This window comes from Esox lucius, chromosome 2 (assembly GCF_011004845.1).
Source record: "Esox lucius isolate fEsoLuc1 chromosome 2, fEsoLuc1.pri, whole genome shotgun sequence".
In the NCBI taxonomy this organism is placed as follows: domain Eukaryota; kingdom Metazoa; phylum Chordata; class Actinopteri; order Esociformes; family Esocidae; genus Esox; species Esox lucius.
Window position 1 is genome coordinate 20,619,697 of NC_047570.1, and position 21,115 is coordinate 20,640,811.

General features: G+C 39.7%; 1 protein-coding gene across 1 annotated transcript in view; it reads right to left on the bottom strand.

Annotated features, from left to right (window-relative positions):
- The window catches only part of mettl15 (methyltransferase like 15), a 152,432-nt gene that overhangs the window by 8,216 nt on the left and 123,101 nt on the right, over positions 1-21,115 (bottom strand). Inside the window, exon 5 of the mRNA XM_010890490.4 lies at positions 17,926-18,104. Coding sequence (XP_010888792.1) covers positions 17,926-18,104 — 179 coding nt within the window. The remainder of the gene's footprint in view (positions 1-17,925; positions 18,105-21,115) is intronic.

Here is a 21,115-nt window from a genome sequence, read left to right on the forward strand (position 1 = left end):
ATTTAGTGGAGGATAGGTGATGATCTGGGGATGCTTCAGCAAGGCTGGAATTGGGCAGATTTGGCTGCCATAAATGTACAGATGTGGATTTAAGAAAAAATAGGAGTGGTCTACATTTCTTCCAGGGTAGTATGTGTGTTAGTTATCTAGATGTTTGTTGTATGTAAACCAAATTAACATGACCAGACTGTGAGGACACAGGTGACGGCAAAATGTTAGATACAGTAGCTAGCTACAATCCTAATGTAGCTACTTTTGTGTGTTGAGCTAGCAATTTATTTTGCAAAATAACAGTACAGTAACCTCATATTTGCTAAGTTTGTCTCATACATAACCTTTAGTAATAACAAATGCTACCAGTAATGTGTATCTTGTTAGTTAATCAAGGAAAACATGTACAACCCTAGCTACCAATAAATAATGTATATATTAAATTCTATGAAGCAGAAAGGCACTTGTCAATGCATTATATCATGGATATTGTCAAGTATTGAGTGCAACTGATTGTTTGGGAACTCTCTTGGGAGCTCAGGCCTTTCCTTTGGTGGTTGTTTGTTTTTGTGAGCTCAAACCACTGCCACATCCATGGTCAGTTAATGAAACACCAAGTGCAAATGTCACCTAGTTGCAGACACCAATATCGCTAGAAATAAAGGCTCAATCATCATGTGGAAATGACAGAAAGCATTTTCTCAAAGTGACATAAAATTTTTTTTATTACAATGTTATAAATCTGAGGTTGTCATGGGCTTGTATTTGTAATTGAAGAAAACATGGGTGTACATTTAGCAGTGCAAACATTACATTGACACACTGCATTTAAGGCAAGCGTGCCGCACAAGCCCTGAAAAGTGAAGCCAAAACGTCTCGATCGCCCCCTGGTGAGTGGTCCCAGTATAGGTCATAAACCCCGCCCTCCCCATGTTATTCAATGGGACGCGAGACCAACTAAACAATACCCTTCAAATATCTTTTTTCCAAAGCTGGTTTCTGTCATTTACTGTAGTTTGTATCACGCTAATGTAAATTCAAGAGTTTGTTTTTAAAATAAGTTTTTAGTTAGTTATTTAATGCTCTAAAAACGGTGGTGTGACGTCGTGATTGACAGCTATCTGAGCCGAGGAGCCACTGAAGCGTCAACAGGCTTTTTTCGCAATCTTCGGAGGACTAAGGAGATTGGAGCTTTAAATTTAATCTCTAAATTTCTATAATTGATATAATTTCACACTGACATAATGGGTTGTTCTGCAGTAGATTGTGCTAACCGATCTGGCATTTCCAATCGATCTTTGAATTTTTTTCGGTAAGTTAAATCTATAAGCTATTTAATTAGTAAATAAACGTAATGGGCTAGCTAACATTAGCTAAAAGACAACAAGCCTCGTTAATAGCCATGTTAATAGCTAGCAGGTGATCGTTAGCTAGAAGTTACCAATTATTTTTGTAAAAGGCTAAATTAAGGTTGTATTCTAAATTAAGGTTAAACATGATGTAAGTTAGGCTATAACATATCGTCTAGGTTTAACAAGCAAAGGTTGTACTGTACTTGGACTTGATTGAACTCTGTTTAAATGTGTGGTTAGTAGGCTACTTGTATTTACCTTATTTTAATGAGGTTGGAATGGAACGGAGCAGACAGAGTTCACAGGAGCAGGACTCCACTTCCAAAACAGTGCAGCGTGTGCTTGCGAATGATTACGGTATGCGCATTCTGCCGTTGATTTCGCGGCTTTACTTCCTGCTCGCTACTGCGCATAACTACTGCGCAGAACTGGTCCCAAGATCGCTATCTGCGCAGAAGCAATTCCAAGATGTCAGCGCCATATCGGGACACTGGCGGCTTCAGTTTTCACCAATGGAAAAGAGAGAAGGGGCGTCATCCATTTTTTTTACAGTCTATGATTTAAGGAGGCTAACAGCTAGCCAGCCAGTTGGACCCATGCATTTCTCATTATTTAGTAGTAAGATATGCTGATTGATTCAATAACTAAACCTTTTCCAGTAAAAAGGCTTGTTTTTCATAATAACATAAAAAAAACAAGGGTCCATATAAAATCGCAAGGTAATATATTTCTTTAAAGGGATACTTTGGGATTTTGTGATTTGGGGAAATCTTACAATTTACCCATAGTTAGATTAACTGATAGACACCATTATGCATATCTCTGCATGATTTTTGAAGAATGTTGAGGTGTAGCATATCATTAGTTAGCGCAATTGATGGTTGTCAATGAATAAGAACTAGCTAACTTTTCTCATCAACACGTACATTCAGCCGTTAACTTCTCCAAAGCTGTGACCATTGCACCTTGTAGACTAAGTATTGTTGAATCCTATTTTTAAAAATCGAAACCCTAAACCTTGCTCTAACATTAACTTCAACCTAACCATAAAATATTAACACAATGTAAAGTGTGTGCCCCATGCTTCCTGAGCTTAAGGAACCAAGAGGTTTTCCATATGCACAAAAAAACCTATTTCTCTCAAACATTGTGCACAAATTTGTTTACTTCCTTTTTAGTAAGCATCTGTTTTTCACCATGCTAATCAATACAGCTGACAGTTGTAGCATGTGTGGAAGAAGTCAGAATAGAACATCTTCCCAATGTTAGGCTTCTTTAATTACATATCAGTGTGGGATAATCTCTAAGTCTTAAGTTGGTACTTAAACCAGGAACTAGAAAATGAACTCTGAAAAATTATATTCTGCTGGTGGAGCCATTAGGTTCTTTCATCTTAAGGACCTTTATGACTTAATTAGACTAGAAGTGTTCTCCCGCTAACCTTTTGGTATTCGGGGGAGCGAGGGTCATCAAAATACCCTGTATATCAAGATATAACATCTGTTCATGATAGCCTTAATGCTTGCACTTCTCATTACATAGTGACATGAAAAGAAGTCTCACCATGTTCTGATTAGAGAAAAACTGACTTTCTTGCATGCTAGGGCTGGGTGATATCAACAAAAATCTGTATTGTGATAAGTGGACCCAATTACCTAAATAACAACATATACAGCTCCGGAAAAAATTAAGAAACCACTGCACCTTTTTCTTTCCAGTCCAAAAAAGTTGAAAAGGAAGGTTTTGAGTGAGGAGCAGAAGGGTTATAATTAAGAGACCACTGCAAATTGAAGGCTTCTGCTCCTCACTTAAAACTTTCCTTTTCAACTTTTTTTTATATACATTTTTTATATCAATTACATCAATTTACTTAGTAGAACATCTTAACTGTGTTGTAATATTGCACAACTGTACTCAGCTTTTTTAACACAAAGTTATTACGATATGTAGTGTTAGAGGTAATTGGGTCCACTTATCATGACATTGTGATTGTTGATATCACCCAGCCCTACTGCATGCTGCATGTAAAATTATTAAAGGATGCTATAAATTGTACAATTTCTTCAACAAAATCAAGAAGCTGATTAAACAGCATGTGAGTTACACAGGTTCACCTGGAGAAAAGAAACACTCTTACTGTATAGTAAAAACACTCTTACTCTACAGTATAATGCACAGTCTTGCCACACAACACAGTGCCACATATGTCTTAATCAGATTCACATACTGACTACAGGAATACCCACCAGAATTATTAGCAGAATGGTCAGTTTTCTACAATGAGCCCCCTACTAGGAATTTTAAGAGGATTTAGCAGTATGTCTAACTGGTCTCACAACCAGTTTGGTCAAACAAATGCTTCATCCTCCCCTGTGAGGACGTCAGAATAATTTTTGCCATCACAACACAAAGATGGTGTCTGAAACAGTTCACATTCACTAACAGAATTTGAGGAGGCTTCTCCAATTTCCAGTCGACTTTAAACAACTATAAAGGACCATGCACAGTGTGGCCAAACACAAGGTCATAAGGACTAAAACCATAGCTTCCCTCTGATACCTTCCCAGCAGCAAACAGTAACCATGGCAACCCCTCTCAGCACGGTACGCCAGTAGAAGTGTCTTAAAGGTCTGGTGGAAATGCTCTAAAGCACTTGGACTTGGAGCATGATACACACTGATTTGACAAAATGTTCAAAGTAAAACTGGAACCCTGGTCACTGTGTAACACCCAAGGTATTCCAAAAAATATGAACAACAGCCAAAGCCTTCATAACAGACCTGGTGGTGATATTACAAAGAGGGCAGATGGTAGGGTATCTGGTAACTTGACACATCACAAATAAGTATTACCCACAATCAACAATCAGATGCCCTTAATGTCTGGCCCATGTCAGGGATAGAATACAAGGGAGCCATGCTTGTTTATAGATTCAGCTTCCTGGTGTTTTTTTGCCGCATAAGCGAAGCCAGCTAAGAAGAGCAAATGTCTCTTACTGAGTGACTGACTGAGTGAGTGACTGACTGACTGTACTTCTGGTGGTAAGGATGTAGTAGATGCAGTGCTTTCTGTTAGATTTTATGTTTAGATTTGTACTGTGCCCAGTTGTTTCTTAACGTACAATGGAGGAGAAGAAATTGACTTGTTGGCGGATTTACTGGCAAAGCCTTATTCGAGAAAACTTGGAAATTGCGAAGAACCAACTGTATCATTTAGGGAAAGGATTTGTGTGGCACTTTCAATCGATCAACTACGGAAAGTACACCTGGCTTAGAGCATCGAAACATTGTTATTGTGAATACGTTCTTATTTCTTTGGTACCTGTAATGTTGTTGATTTGGGCTTTGCAATGTCTATTTGTGTTGCAGCGTCCTGTCATTCTGAATAATGGTACTGTACATCCTTGATGGTTTCATTTACCATGTATTCATGTTTCTGTAATTACTAGTGTAGTAAGCCTCTTGTTAAATCTCTTTATTCCACTGTCACTGTGAATATTGGATAGTTACGTCGAATGACAATATCCTAATAGCCCATAGGATTAGGCCGCCGTACATGCTAGGAATATTAGCTTTGCGTCCATCGTGCTGAAGTTACTAATCGTTATTGGTAAGGATAAAGTGATCCACTTTGGAAATCAAATGCCCGTCCAACAGGTTTGTTTTGGTTACTGACCTGTATCTAATTGACTGGTATGCAGTTTAGGACTGTACCCAGCTAATAGTTTGTGTTAACCAGCAAGGTAGTGGATAAAAAAAGGCTAACGTTAACGATAAATGCTATCGACATTAGCTAGCTAGAAAAATTAGCTAACGGAAATATATTTAACTAACCTCAGTTTAAGGCAGCTTTAGTCCATCTAAAAACATTTTGGTGACTTGAACATTATAACATACGGTTTAGCTTATAATAATTTTAACATTTAGAGATTCAGTAATGACCATTTAGGTGTCATGCTTTCAAGCCTCTGTAGCTAATCTATGGCCCAAATTGCTAGAAAAGCCTCAGTCTTAGCTAGCGTTAATTACTTTTAATAACTCTGGTGCCATGAACATTATAATTAATGGTTTAGCTATTAAAAATTTGCTTTTGGTAAAGAGGGTGTTGATTTCACGCCTCAGTAGATAACCAAGTCTCAGTAATTAAGTAATTTCTGTTTTCATTTGTTTCTATAATTCCACTTGTAACTGAGGGCAAACATCTTCAATTGCACCTTTTAATTGTAGACATGGCAGTTAAATTTAAATAAAATCTGAGTTGTAATTTAACAACACCACATGGGCTTTATGCCCATGCCCTTCCAAAGTCAACATATTTTTATAATAAGAATAAAAATCTGGAAATGTATTGGTTCTATTGTTGCCCCCTGTAATAGTATATAAAATAGTTTTGTTTTTTTAAGAAATAGTTTGCTCAATCATTGATGTTAAAACGCATACTTAAGCATACATTTGAAAATGATAATGATTATCTGTTCTGACCCCATCAATATCGTACAACAAGCAAAAGTTGAAATCATTAAGTTGAAATCATTAGCTCTGCGCTGGGGAAGTCTGACAAACGTCCATTCAGTTACATTTACCATGCGATCAGGGTACATTTATTACATTCTGATCCTGGTTACATTGTTTGGTGCTTAAGGTGTTGTACTGTTCTGATAGTGTCAGACATTTTAAGTATCCATATTTATCAGATGCAGAATATTGTATTATAATACCATTTGAGGTAAATGTCCTTAAAACTTGCAATGTAACATGCAAGTACATTAAGTTTGGCCAAACAGTGGTAGCATAATAGCCATAACACAATATCTGTTGTTCTTTGTCACTCAGTGAGATTACATTTGGTGCACATGATCAGGGTTGTTTTTACTTTGTGTGAATGATGTTTCAAGTTGGCCACACTATAGAAAAGGAAAAAACAGATGTTTTATTGCTTGCAACTATGGATATAAGATGAAAGAAAAATGCAATTTGGCTAGTAGTAGATTCAATGCTGAAACCCACTAAATGCTGCTTGCAGCTTTAATTATTATTATTATACTTCCGTGTTATAGTGTTTTTTGCAAATTCCTGTGAGCTAAAATGGCTTAAAGATCCCCAAATGTATATGGTAGTAAAAGGCCATCGGCCGCAACTTCTGGTGCAGTGGCATGCATGTAGGCTTCGTGTTGGCACTGTCACCATCCTCCAAAGTTGCACTTTTTGCAAGCTAACTGCTTCCACCCCTTATGACCTAGAGTCTTGAAAATTGGTAGATAGATGAATCTCTTCATGATGAACATTTTTGCCATTGGGACCCATAAAGTCCGCCATGATGGATTTTCAGAAATTGTCGATTTTTGGAGAAACAAAATAATTTACTGATCTGTCCAATCTTCACATACTTTGAAATGTGGCATTTAGGGACCATGGTCTTCAAATGTTATATCAGCCAGACCATTATGTCATAAACCATGGATACTATTGACCAATGAACATGTAAGGGGGCGTGGTTTTGCACATATATAGACACATCGCCTACAAGAATACGGGTATAATAATGGTACTTGGTACATATGTTGACAAGGACCATACGGAAAATATTACTGCAAGGATTTTATTATCAACCACACAGTGGCGCTATTGAGGTTTTTCAAATTGGCAAGGTCACCATACTCACTCCGTTTGAAATACAGCCATGAAGAGAGGTAGATAAGCCCACCTCCTCACAAGGAACATGTTTGCTATTTGGACTCAATAACTTTGCTTCAATGGTTTGGCGGCCATTTTGAATTTGTGATAAACACTTTAAAATCATCTCCTCTGGCAACTAAGGACCGATCTTCACGTACATCCATGTATGGCATCTATGAACAATGGTCTTCAAAAGTTATATCAATCAGGCCAGTGTTATATCAACATGGCCAACATTGACAGATGAACATGGGCAGGGGCATGGTATCTCCTACAAGGATAATAATTCTACTTGCATATGTTAACAAAGATGATACGACAATAATGACTGCAAATATTTGTCTATCAACCACATGGTGGCGCTATTGGGGTTCCCCACATTTGCAAGCTCACCATGTTTGAAAAGGGGTATACAAGTCCATCTCCTCCCTAGGAACATATTTGCAATTGGGATCCAATAAGTCGGGCATAATGGATTTTCAGCTTTTGTGAATTTGTGAAAAACGCTTCAATGAATTCAGCAAGGGGTAATTAGCGCCTGGGTACCATTTGGGTACCAATGCTGAGTGGCCTGGGCTGATGGCGGAAAACAGGGTATATTTAAAAACATGAAAATAGAAAAGCCTATTTAGGAGAAGTAATGGAAGGAGGAGGGTGTTGCGTTCAAAATGGCAGTTCTATTGTAATGACTAACTCAAACGTCAATTGGCATAGGCATTTGGCGGTTCTAGTGTTAAAGAGTTCCCAAAAGGACCCACTTCTGTATCCATAATGATAAGAAAACACAAACTCATTTGTGTGCAACATGATTGACAGCCCTCATCTGATGGTTTCTTCTTAAGGGTCCAATCACAGTGTTCCAAGCATAAAATACACCGTCCAATATGGATAGCTATATCAAATGGGTGAGGTCCCACCTCATTGCATTTGAATGACAAACAACTTCACACCAATAGAAATTTCATTTGGATGATGCATAAGTGTACACAATGCAAATGCAATGTGTATTTATTTATTTATATATTAAAATATGTAATTATTGATATACACACATATATATATATATATATATATGTCAATAATTATTATATTGTAATATTTATTTCATATTATGGCACATTTAGTCCTCTATAAATAAGCTGTTCAAATGGCCAGTGGCAAAAGCCAAAAGTTCATAGACGCTATTTGTGGTGGAGGTAAACTTAATAAGGCCACAACTTCCAATCAGTCTCAAGGAGGAGCTGTCATAAGTCTCCACAGTGGCGTACTTTGAAACCTCACCACATCCGCCCCATGTGATTTAGAGTCTTTACAGAAAATTGGTAGAAGGGTCAATCTTTTCACAGCTAACATTTTTGTCATTGGGACGCATAAAATCCAGCATATTTGATTTTCTGCCATTTTGGATTTTGTTAAAATCGTCTCAAACGCTACTTCTACCTAAGATCCAGTCTTCACATACCTTGACATTTTGCAAGACCAATGTCTTCAAACGCTCTTTAAGTTAGGCAAGTGTGGCAAAAATATGGTCGCTATTGACCAATGAACATGTGCTTTGGCGGGGTTTTACACATATATGCACCCAACTCCTACAAGTATAATGGTATAATTCTTAGTAAATTTGTTGTCAAAGATGACAAAAAGTATTGCAATATATCTTTTTTATCAACCACACGGGGGCGATGTTGAACCAGTCACATTTGCAAGTTCATGCCACTCTGTTTGAGATTAACTTACCTACCTCTTTTCAAAGCTCAATCTCCTCAATAGGAACATATCTTAAATTAGGATTCATTAACACCCCCTTCATGGTTTTTCAGCCATTTTGAATTAGAGATAAAGCCTTAAAAAGCAACTGCTCTGGCACTAAATGATCAATATTCATGTACCTTCATATTTGGCGTCCATGGACAAGGGTCTTCAAAAGTTATATAAACCAGTATGTTAAAAAAACATGGATGCTATTGACTAATGAGCATATGTGTGGGTGTGGTTTTACATATGAATGCACAAATGGTATTATAATTCTACTTATGTTGACAATGAGACGGCAAAAACGACTGCAAACAAAGTTTGGTCAACCAGACCGTGGTGCAATTGAATCATCCACATAATGCAACCTCACGATGCACACCCCATTTGAGATAATATCTTGAAAAGGGGTATATAGGTCCAAACCCTCCCAAAGAACATATTTGCAATTGGGTTCCATTAACTGAACCGCAAAGTTTATTTGGAATTTGTGAAAGACCCTTCAAATTACACATGATAATGTTTGTGAGTTTAGTTTATAAATTAATTATATTTCCATTTGGCCACATTGGGATACTAGTGAAAAGGTCATATTGTTCACAACTTGGATGTGTCCTATTGAAAACATTTTCAAACTTTAATGTACAAGCTGAATGCTGAAACCCGCTTAATGCTGCTTGCATCTTTAATTGTGTTTGATAATTTATTTTAAAACACCGAAAATTTGTGATTACATTGTTTTTGTGTTTGGAAATATTTGTACGAATAATTCTTTTAAAGACATGTGTTGAAAGACAATTCAACAGAAGTAAAAAAGGGGCAATATGTAAAATGTTACTGTACAAATGGCATTCAAATCGTTATTGTTTTCAGTTAATGTTTCAAATAATAATCATTCTACAAAATATATTCAAGCGACTGACATATTCCCCATATAGACACAGGTTCATCTATCGGTTTGCATTGACTTGTATCTACCTATACTCACTTTAGATATTGTACTAACCTCCCCAACTTAAACCACCCTGGTCTAGCTAGTACAATACCAGTCTCGTTCGGTAAGGAAGACGAGGAGACAAGTCATGTTATTTTTTGAAGGCAGGTTTCTACACAGTGCCTCTTTAAATAATGCAGGAGAATCTGCAGTTGATAAAGAAACTGAAGAGGAAATTCACCTTTCAGCAGGACAATAATCCCAAGCACAAGGCCAAAACAACACAGAGTGACTAAAAAAAAAGGTCCTACAGTAGCCCAGTCAAAGTGCTGATATCTATCCCATTGAAAATGTCTGGAGCAAACCTGCCAAGAATAGGACTTTGACCCTGTGTGCAAAGCTGTTCCTTATGTAAGGGTGGCAAATGGTGGCTCAACCAAATATTCATGTGTCGGGGTGTTGAATACTTATGCACACAACATATTTCAGGTTTTTTCTGCATCACAAATATTTGCCAAAATAAAATCAATGTCACTTAACAATAATTGATTTTGAGTGTCAGTGTTTTAAACCAAAACGTAAAGTAAAAAATGGCAATGTACCATTTGTAATTCAGTGAAATTGGAGAGAATAGATCAGAGTTACAACACTGCAGTGGCTCTAGGACAAAAAGGCGTCCCAACCTAAATTCCACTGAGAATCTGTGGAATGACTTGAAGAATACAGTCCATAAGCAGTCACCAGGCAATTTGACAGAACAATTCTGCAAGGAAGAATGGGCAAATATTGCACAGTCTAAGTTTGCAAAGTTAGTAGAGATGTATTCAAAGAGACTTGTGGCTTTAATTCAAGCAGAAGGTGGATCCACCAAGTACTAACTCAGGGGGGTGTCCACATATCCAAGTAAGGTATTTAAATGTTTCAATTTAAATTAATTTCCACGTTTTATTTACACTTGATTATTCTGGGTTACTGTGTGTAAATAAATGTCAGATTTTGTGGGTTTTAATTTCAGGCAAAACATTTGAATATTTTAAAAAGGGGTGGTGACCTTCGCACACACACACACACACACACACCAAACCCTGTCGTTAGTTTTAGGTTTAATTCTGCAAAAAGTGATGTCAGACAGCAGTTTAATCTCCAACGCGCTTGTTTGCAATTCACTGTCATCACTACACTGCGTGCACAATTATTAGGCAAATCGTATTCCTCTAGATTTATTTTATTGTTGACCAAACACAATGCTCTCAGTCAATCCAAAATATCATTGAACCTCAAACCTGAAAGTTAAACAAAGGAAACATTTGTTTTGATCTTTCTCAGTGGAATACATAAGTGAGCAACAATTAGGGGGCAGAATTATTAGGCAACTAAATTACAAAAACAATTTCTCCAACTCACATGTTTATTCTCAAGTTTTAGAGTTACTCTAGAAATAAGTAACACAACATTTCTGGCCACAAAATATTCAGTGACCAATATAGCCACCCTTCTTTTCAATAACTGCCATGAGCCTTCCATCCATGCTCAGTTTCTTGAACTGTTCAGGATCAACTTTCACTGAAGCAGCAACCACAGCCTCCCAAATGCTGTTCATTGAGGTGTATTGTCTTCCCTGACTGTAAATCTCACGTTTGAGAAAGGTCCACAAGTTCTCAATAGGATTTCAATCAAGTAAGGAAGGGGGCCAGGACATAATTAGGGCATCTTTGAGGCCCTTGCTTGCTAGCCAAGCAGTGGAGTACTTGGATGCATGTGATGGAGCATTGTCCTGCATAAAGCACATGGCCTTCTTGAATGCATAGGACTTCTTCCTGTACCACTGCTTGAAGAAAGTATCTTCCACAAACTGGTAGTAGGTATGGTAGTTGGACCTTTTCCACGTGAAAATGTCCAACTACCTCATCCTTAATGATAGAAGCCCATACCAGAACCCATCCTCCACCTAGCTGGCGCCTGACTCAAAGTGATGCCCTGAGTCCATTAATGATGGCCACAGGCCCATCCATCTGGTCCATCAAGAGTCACACTCATTTAATCTGTCCAGAAAATCTGTCTTCAGGTATTTATATAAAATTCAATACACAATGCATCAGAAAATCAACAGTCTAAAACCTGTCTCTACAAAACGTGGCTTAAAAGCTAGAGACAATTTACGATAATCATTTTGCAGGTTTAGAGTGAAATGAGAGTCATCACAACCACGATCAAAAAGTGGTAATTGCCCAATGGAATTTTGTATAATTAGTCTGCTCACAATGGAGCAAGAAGGCTTCCAAGTGTAAGAAAAAGAACAAACAGGGCAGTGAGCTTTAACAGTATTAGTGGTATCACAGTGCTAAAAATCAGAAACCAAGTCAATTTGTCTCGCATCTAGAAATGCAATTCTGCTTAAATTAACTTAGAAATTGACAGAACATTTTATTTTTGTGCGATGTTACCTCAATCTTTAGGTAAAAACAATACTTGACGTGGACATTTTACCTGTTAATGCCAATTTTAAAAGTGTATGTTTAGTGCATTGGTAATCACATAAGGTCAAAAGATTTCAATGGGTCTTTTACACAGAGGCATTACCCATGCAACATGCTAAGTAAACAATTTAAAATATAAGCTATTGTTTTGAGCTTAATATTGATTGAAAAAAATGAAATATTCTTTATAAACGTCTCTGATTTCTAGCTCTTTTTTAAGCAAAAGCAGTAGTCAGGGATCAAGGATCAGTCAAGTTGACTTGCTAATATCAGAAAAAAAGACATTGAGCTGGCTAATAAATATACGCTATGTTTAAAAGATAAATCTAGATAAGCTAGTCATTGGTAGGTAAACAAATACTAACGTGCAGTACAGCTGCATGCCTGACTTGAAGTAACAAGTTAAAAAAAAATGTGCGCAATAAATGCTCTCCTTCATTGTTTCTTTCAGTTTCAGTCTAAACTAGGAGCAATCACAACAAAGTTCTTAATAAATCTTTGCAACTCGGTCAAGAGTTGTATTATTCACATTAAGCCAAGCCAGCATCTGTAAAGATTAGTTTCCAAACTTGCTGGATTAATTTACCTCTACCTGGCGGCAAATGACTGCATTTTGGGAGGGAGATCTCCCAAAATGCAATGACAAGCAGTGACAAGTAATAATGATGTGCTTTGCTCACAATGCTGTCACTAGATCATGATGATGTCCTGAATCAGTTGAAAGAGGTGGATGGAGAGTGAAAGGTGTAGGAAAAGGGAGGACACACCAGAGAGAATTCCCAAATACTTTTTGTGTTGAGTGTAAGTGTCTACACAATGCTATAAAACAAATATGGAGCCAAATGTGAAGGACCTGCAACTGGTGGTGAAAACCCCTGAGCACATCACTGGTGCCCAGCTTCCTACCATCGCAGACCTCCAGCGCAAGCGGTGTCTGCACAGGGTACGCGGAATCATCATGGACCCTTCACACACATGCCACAAACTGTTTGCCTTTCTACCATCAGCCAGGCAGTACAGGTCTCTTCGGTTCCGCACCAGGAGGCTAAAGAACAGTTTCTTCCCATCCACTGTAACCCTGCTGAACTCTGTGACTCAGAAAACTCTGTGACCCACAACTTATCATACCCACCCCTGCCTCTCAGGTCCTTGTTGCAGTACTCCCTTGTACTACTCTGACACTGCCTCGCAAAACCTGATAATGGACGTTTTTCAGTTGTTGCAGTTGTTACACACAGGTCTACCTCATGTACCTTAGTGCTGCTATCTCTCTGCATCCCGGTTGCTCATGCTACCCGACTATGGCACATGTAGAATGCCATAGTAGGGTAAGCATGTACTTAAAATAAAGTAAACGCAATTTGTCCTTGGTTTTTATGTTGTCTCTTTAAAAGGAGTGAGAGAATATGATACAACCCCGTTTCCAAAAAAAGTTGGGACACTGCGTAAAATGTAAATAAAAACAGAATGCAATGATGAGCAAAATAATTTTAACACTATATTCAATATAAAAATAGTACAAAGACAACATATCAAATGTTATTGGTTCTTGAAAAATATATGAGGATACGATGATAACCTTCCAGAGTTCTTTAGTCGAATACCCTCCAATAAGAAAGGTTTATCCTACAAAAGACCCTTGTATGGTATGTTCCAACCTATGGTCAATGGGCCTATTCTTAGAGTCTATGTCAGTCACATGGGCAACTACTAGCAGGAGGTATGGATGGGATGTGTGGGGCACATCAGAAACAGGCATCACTCCCTATCTATCATAGTCAGCACATCTGTGTTGTGTTAAGTTTCTCATGCCCATGTCCTCTCACATGATTGGGTATTAAAAGATAATTCCAGAAAGGATGGGTCAGTTAGAAGTGAGGAAGGGGGAGGTGCTCATCACTCTGTGAAAGACAAATAATGAAACAATTTAAGAATAAAGTTTCTCAACGTAAATTTGCAAAGAGTTTGGGGATCTCATCATCTATGGTACATAATATCTTAAAAAGATTTAGAGAATCGAGTGTATGCAATGGACAAGGTCAAAAACCAATATTGGATGGCTGGGATCTTTGGGCCCTCAGGTGGAACTGCATTGAAAACAGACTTGATTCTGTAGTGGAAATCACTGCAGGGGCTCAGAAACACTTCTGAAAACCACTGTCTGTGAATACAGTACGTCACTGCATTCACAAATGCAAGTTAAAACTCTACCATGCAAAGAAGAAACCATATGTAAACAAGATCCAGAATCGTTGCTGTTGTCTCTGGGCCCAAGCTCATATCCGATGGACTGTGATGAAGTGGAAAACTGTCCTGTGGTCTGAAAATTTGTCAGACCACATTTAGATTATGATAAATGAATATCAATTGAAATAATTTTTGGGAATCATGGACGCTGTGTCCTCTGGATTAAAGAGGAGTGGGATCATCCGGCTTCTCATCAGCGCACGGTTCAAAAGCAAGCATTCGTGATGGTATGGTTTACTTGCACATCTGTGAGGGCACCATTAATGCTAAACAATAAACAGTGGGGAGAACAAGTATTTGATACACTGCCGATTTTGCAGGTTTTCCCACTTACAAAGCATGTAGAGGTCTGTAATTTGTATCCAGAAAATTACATTGTATGATTTTTAAATAATTAATTAGCATTTTATGGCATGACATAAGTATTTGATCACCTACCAACCAGTAAGAATTCCATCTCTCACCGACCTGTTACTTTTTCTTTAAGAACCCGTCCTGTTCTACACTCAATACCTGTATTAACTAAACCTGTCTGTACTCGTTACCTGTATAAAAAACACCTGTCCACACACTCAATCAAACAGACTCCAACCTCTCCACAATGGCCAAGACCAGTAAGCTGTGTAAGGACATCACAGATAGAATTGTAGACCTGCACAAGGGATGGGCTATTGGACAATAGGCAAACAGCTTGGGGAGAAGGCAACAACTGTTGGCGCAATTATTCGAAAATGGAAGAAGTTCAAGATGACAGTCAATCTCCCTCGGTCTAAGGCTCCATGCAAGATCTCACCTCGTGGGGCATCAATGATCATGAAGAAGGTGAGGGATCAGCCTAGAACTACACAGCAGGACCTGGTCAATGACCTGAAGAGAGCTGAGACCACAGTCTCAAAGAAAACCATTAGTAACACACTACGCCGTCATGGATTAAAATCCTGCAGCACACGCAAGGTCCCCCTGCTCAAGCCAGCGCATGTCCAGGCCCGTCTGAAGTTTGCCAATGACCATCTGGATGATCCAGAGGAGGAATGGGAAAAAGTAATGTGGTCTGATGAGACAAAAAGAGAGCTTTTTGGTCTAAACTCCACTCGCCGTGTTTGGAGGAAGAAGAAGGATGAGTACATCCCCAAGAACACCATCCCAACCGTGAAGCATGGAGGTGGAAACATCATTCTTTGGGGACAGGACGACTGCACCGTAATGAGGGGAGGATGGATGGGGCCATGTATTACGAGATCTTGACCAACAACCTCTTTCCCACAGTAAGAGCATTGAAGATGGGTCGTGGCTGGGTCTTCCAACATGACAACGACCAGAAACACACAGCCAGGGCAACTAAGGAGTGGTTCCGTAAGAAGCATCTCAAGGTCCTGGAGTGGCCTAGCCAGTCTCCAGACCTGAACCCAATAGAAAACCTATGGAGGGAGCTCAATGTCTGTATTGCCCAGCGACAGCCCCGAAAACTGAACGATCTGGAGAAGGTCTGTATGGAGGGGTGGGCCAAAATCCCTGCTGCAGTGTGGGCAAACCTGGTCAACAACTACAGGAAAAGTACGATCTCTGTAATTGCAAACAAAGGTTTCTGTAACAAATATTAGGTTCTGCTTTTCTGATGTATCAAATACTTATTTCATGCAATAAAATGCAAATTAATTACGTAAAAATCATACAATGGGATTTTCTGATTTTTTTTGTAGTTTGTCACTCACAGTTGAAGAGTACCTATGTTAAAAAATGACAGACTTCTACATGCTTTGTAAGTGGGAAAACCTGCTAAATCAGCAGTGTATCAAATAGTTGTTCTCCCCACTGTATACAGGTTTTGGAGCAACATATGCAGCCATCTATACAAAGTATTTTTCAGGGAAGCCCTTGCTTATTTCAGCAAGACAATGCCAAACCATGTTCTGCAAGGATTACAACAGCATGGCTCTGTAGTAAAAGAGACGGGGTGCTAAACTGGCCTGCTTACCCATCCAGTCCTCTCACCCATTGAAAATATTTGGCGCATTATGAAATAAAAAATACAACAAAGGAGACCCTGAACAGTTTAGCAGCTGAAATCCTATATCAAGCAAGAATGGGAAAACATTTCACTTTCAGTAATTTGCTTCCTCAGATCCCAAACACTTACAGAGTATGGTTGATGCAACACAATGCATTGTTGGTATCAAATTCAAAATGGGCATGTATTTTCCCCCCCAAAATAATATTTCTCGGTTTCAAAATATGATATGTTGTCTTTGTACTATTTTTAATTAAATATATTGATTTGCATATTTATATTCTGTTTAGATTTTCATTTAATGCAGCGTCCCAACTTTTTTGGAAACGGGTTGTATATTTTAAGAATTCTCAGTAATCTACAGCAGCATTCTAGAATTCCATTGGTGTCTAAAGGGCTAATAAAGTCAGATGCTTTTAACAAGCTTTCTATACAGACGAATACAAAGAAATGTCATAACCTCTATAGGAACTTTATTATTCATGTGCTGACAAATCCATTCTGAATGACTCAATTTGGGCTCTACTTGATTTCCTCACAACATATTCATTACAAATGTGAATCGAAAGACGATTGAAAAGGCCAGGGCTACTAGTCCTTATAGAAGAGCTGCAGTTGATCCCTAGCTCAAGTACCCTGAACACGGCCAAACAGTCTAGAAGTCTTCTTGCAACTATAGTCTGTGAAGATTAAGAGATCAGCAACCTGTGCAAACACATTGACTGAATGATTGAGAGAAGTAAGAGAGACCTGTCCGATAAACCCATAGTAGAATATCATTATGACGTCCTCAACTTCTCAACAATTGCAATACAAAATATAGCCCCACAAACAAATATAATCTCCTCCTCACCTCCCTAGCACTTTTTTCTAGGCAATGCTGCCACCAGCAGCCTAAGTGACCCTCTGATACCCACATGAGTCAAGACCTCTTGGATTGATTGGAATAAATATTGAAGGTGACTCGCTCTGCTCTTCAAAAGAGATCAAACAACTGCCCTCCCTCACACCTGTTCTCCCTGTGTGACGCACATAGCACATCTCTCCTTGTAGCTGTAAAAATAAAACATTTACAAAAAGGATCAGTGCGTCCTCAGCAATCTGTGCACGAGTGTTTATGTGTGTTTGTGTGTGTTTGAGACAGGGTGCATGGAGGGACATAACATCAGTCAGGATAGGAAACAGAAACAAAATCAAAAACAACAAAGGGGAGGAGAAAAATGGATGGGAGAAAAGGGAGCTTTTGTTAAAAAGAGGTAATCACTCTCTCATCAGAACGGTAACCGCCCGCTGCAACAGCTTTGTCTCTTTACTATTTATTAATAATGACCTCAGGAAAAAGGGATGTGAGACAACAGGAAAATGTTGGATATTAGATATCATGACTTTTCCCCAGACAAATATGTTCCACAGGGAGTCCTAGGCGACTTAACATTTCCCTGCATTTCTACCCTGAGCCCCAAAGACAATGTATGGAATTAATGAGTACCTGCCACCACGCTGGCTAGCTGCTGTGTCTGGGTGATGGGGTAGACATTGCGTGCCTCCACTATAGCTGAGGCTATTTTCCAAGCGTGCTTCTCCTCTCCGTACATGGTGAGGATGGACGCAAGAGCCTGTTGATCCAAGGCATTCACAACGTCAGCGGCACAAGGCATCTCGGGGTACCTACGCACAAAGAACCCAATTAAGCTATTTGACGTCATGTCCATGCTTACAGTGGTGAGGTCTGATATCTCCCAGATACAGCTGAAAACCTCCTTGGGCTGGGAGATGAATACAGAAATTGTAAAAAAAAAAGAAATAATAATGTAGCTATGGCAGAGTAGTATCTTTTCTTGCTAGCTGTTTTAATTTACTAATCGAGATTCCAGGTGCATCTCTTTAGGGAAATATTGCTAATGTGAATAAAAATGTATTACTACAGCCAAATATCAGTTGGCAATGCATACATACACTATGGTTTAAACATTTGGGGTCACTTAGAAATATCCTTGTTTTCGAAAGAAAAGCTAAAATAATTGTCCATTAAAATAACATCAAATTGATCAGAAATACATTGTGGACAATAAACCTATAAACTTATCCAAGTTTATAATTTAAAAAGGCTAATTGATTTGGTGCATAGATTTGCCAATACTAACAGCCACCATGGCGGATACACATAAGCCAAAAAGACGGTTGAGAAAAAACCTTGCAAAACCTATTAATCCGAAAACACAATAAACTCCAATTAAAACATCCAGATTCTCTCTGACTCTCACTGACTGGACATTCAACCATGTAGGCCTATTTAATGACTGCACCACTTGGTTGGCTGGCCAGAGCATTGGCTCAAAATCTATTTGCGTGTTGCAAAACCACTGGTGTTGCGGCAAGCAGTTATAGCTACAAACGGGCGGAGATCAACAATTTACTTTCTAGCTAGCATGATAGCCAAAGGGTGAAAGCATATTGCTGTCAAAGAAAAGAAGAAAGGGATATTTTTTGGCGACAGGATGACACAGGAAAGGTGTGGGATCAGGTAGTGTATGACGAACAAACAGAGCAAATGTAGCCTAAAGTTCACACTGTCGTCAGCATTCCTGTTAGTTTTTCTTAAAGAAGCCCTCCTGTTCTACACTCATTACCTGTATTAACTGCACCTGTTTGAACTCGTTACCTGTATAAAAGACACCTGTACACACACTCAATCAAACAGACTCCAACCTCTCCACAATGGCCAAGACCAGAGAGCTGTGTAAGGACATCAGGGATAAAATTGTAGACCTGCACAAGGCTGGGATGGGCTACAGGACAATAGGCAAGCAGCTTGGTGAGAAGGCAACAACTGTTGGCGCAATTAATAGAAAATGGAACATGTTCAAGATGAAGGTCAATCTCCCTCAGTCTGGGGCACCATACAAGATCTCACCTCGTGGGGCATTAAAGATCATGAGGAAGGTGAGGGATCAGACTGGAACTACACGGCAGGACCTAGTCAATGACCTGAAGAGAGCAGGGACCACAGTCTCAAAGAAAACCATTAGTAACACAGTACACCATCATGGATTAAAATCCTGCAGCGCATGCAAAGTCTCCCTGCTCAAGCCAATGCATGTCCAGGCCCGTCTGAAGTTTGCCAATGACCATCTGGATGATCCAGAGGAGGAATGGGAGAAGGCCAACAACCTCCTTCCCACAGTAAGAGCATTGAAGATGGGTTGTGACTGGGTCTTCCAGCATGACAACGACCCGAAACACACAGCCAGGGCAATTAAGGAGTGGCTCCGTAAGAAGCATCTCAAGGTCCTGGAGTGGCCTGAGTATATGTGTATATATACACATATACTCACCTAAAGGACTATTAGGAACACCTGTTAAATTTTTCATTAATACAATTATCTAATCAACCAATCACATGGCAGTTGCTTCAATGTATTTAGGGGTGTGGTCCTGGTCAAGACAATCTCCTGAACTCCAAACTGAATGTCAGAATGGGAAAGAAAGGTGATTTAAGCAATTTTGAGTGTGGCATGGTTGTTGGTGCCAGACGGGCCGGTCTGAGTATTTCACAATCTGCTCAGTTACTGGGATTTTCACGCACAACCATTTCTAACTATAGGGGGAATCACACTTCTCAGCCTCCCCGGGAAAGTCTATGCCAGGGTTATGGAGAGGAGAATACGGCCGATAGTAGAACCTCGGATTCAGGAGGAACAGTGTGGTTTTCGTCCGGGCCCGTGGAACACTGGACCAGCATTATACCCTCTATGGGGTGTTGGAGTGTCCATGGGAGTTTGCCCAAACAATCCACATGTGTTTTGTGGATTTGGAGAAGGCATTCGACTGTGTCCCTCGCGGCATCCTGTGAAGAGTGCTTCGGGAATATGGGGTCCTGGGTCCTTTGTTAAGGGCTGTCAGGTCCCTGTACGACCGAAGCAGGAGCTTGGTCCGCATTGCCGGCAGTAAGTCAGACTTTTATGGACAGAATTTATGGACAGAATTTCTAGGCGCAGCAAGGGGCCGGAGGGTGTCAGGTTTGGAGACCACACGATTTCGTCTCTGCTCTTTGCGGATGATGTCGTGTTGGCCCCTTCAAACGAGGACCTTCAGCATGCACTGGGACAGTTTGCAGCCGAGTGACAAGTGGTGGGGATGAGAATCAGTACCTCCAAATCCGAGGCCATGGTCCTCAATCGGAAAAGGGTGGCTTGCCCACTTCAGGTTGGTGGAGAGTGCCTGCCTCAAGTGGAGGAGTTTAAGTATCTAGGGGTCTTCTTCACGATTGAGGGAAGGGTGGAACGGGAGATTGACAGATGGATCGGTGCAGCTTCTGCAGTAATGTGGTCGATGTATCGGTCTGTCGTGGTGAAGAAAGAGCTGAGCTGCAAGGTGAAGCTCTCGATTTACCGGTCAATCTACGTTCCTACTCTCACCTATGGTCATGAGCTTTGGGTCATGACCGAAAGGACAAGATCCCAGATACAGGCGGCTGAAATGAGCTTTCTCCGCAGTGTGGCTGGGCGATCCCTTAGGGTGAAAAGCTCGGTCACCCGGGAGGAGCTCAGAGTAGAGCCGCTGCTCCTCCACATCGAGAGGGGTCAGTTGAGGTGGCTTGGGCATCTGTTCCAGATGCCTCCAGAACGCCTTCCTGGGAAGGTGTTCCGGTCCCGTCCCACCAGGAGGAGACCCCGGGG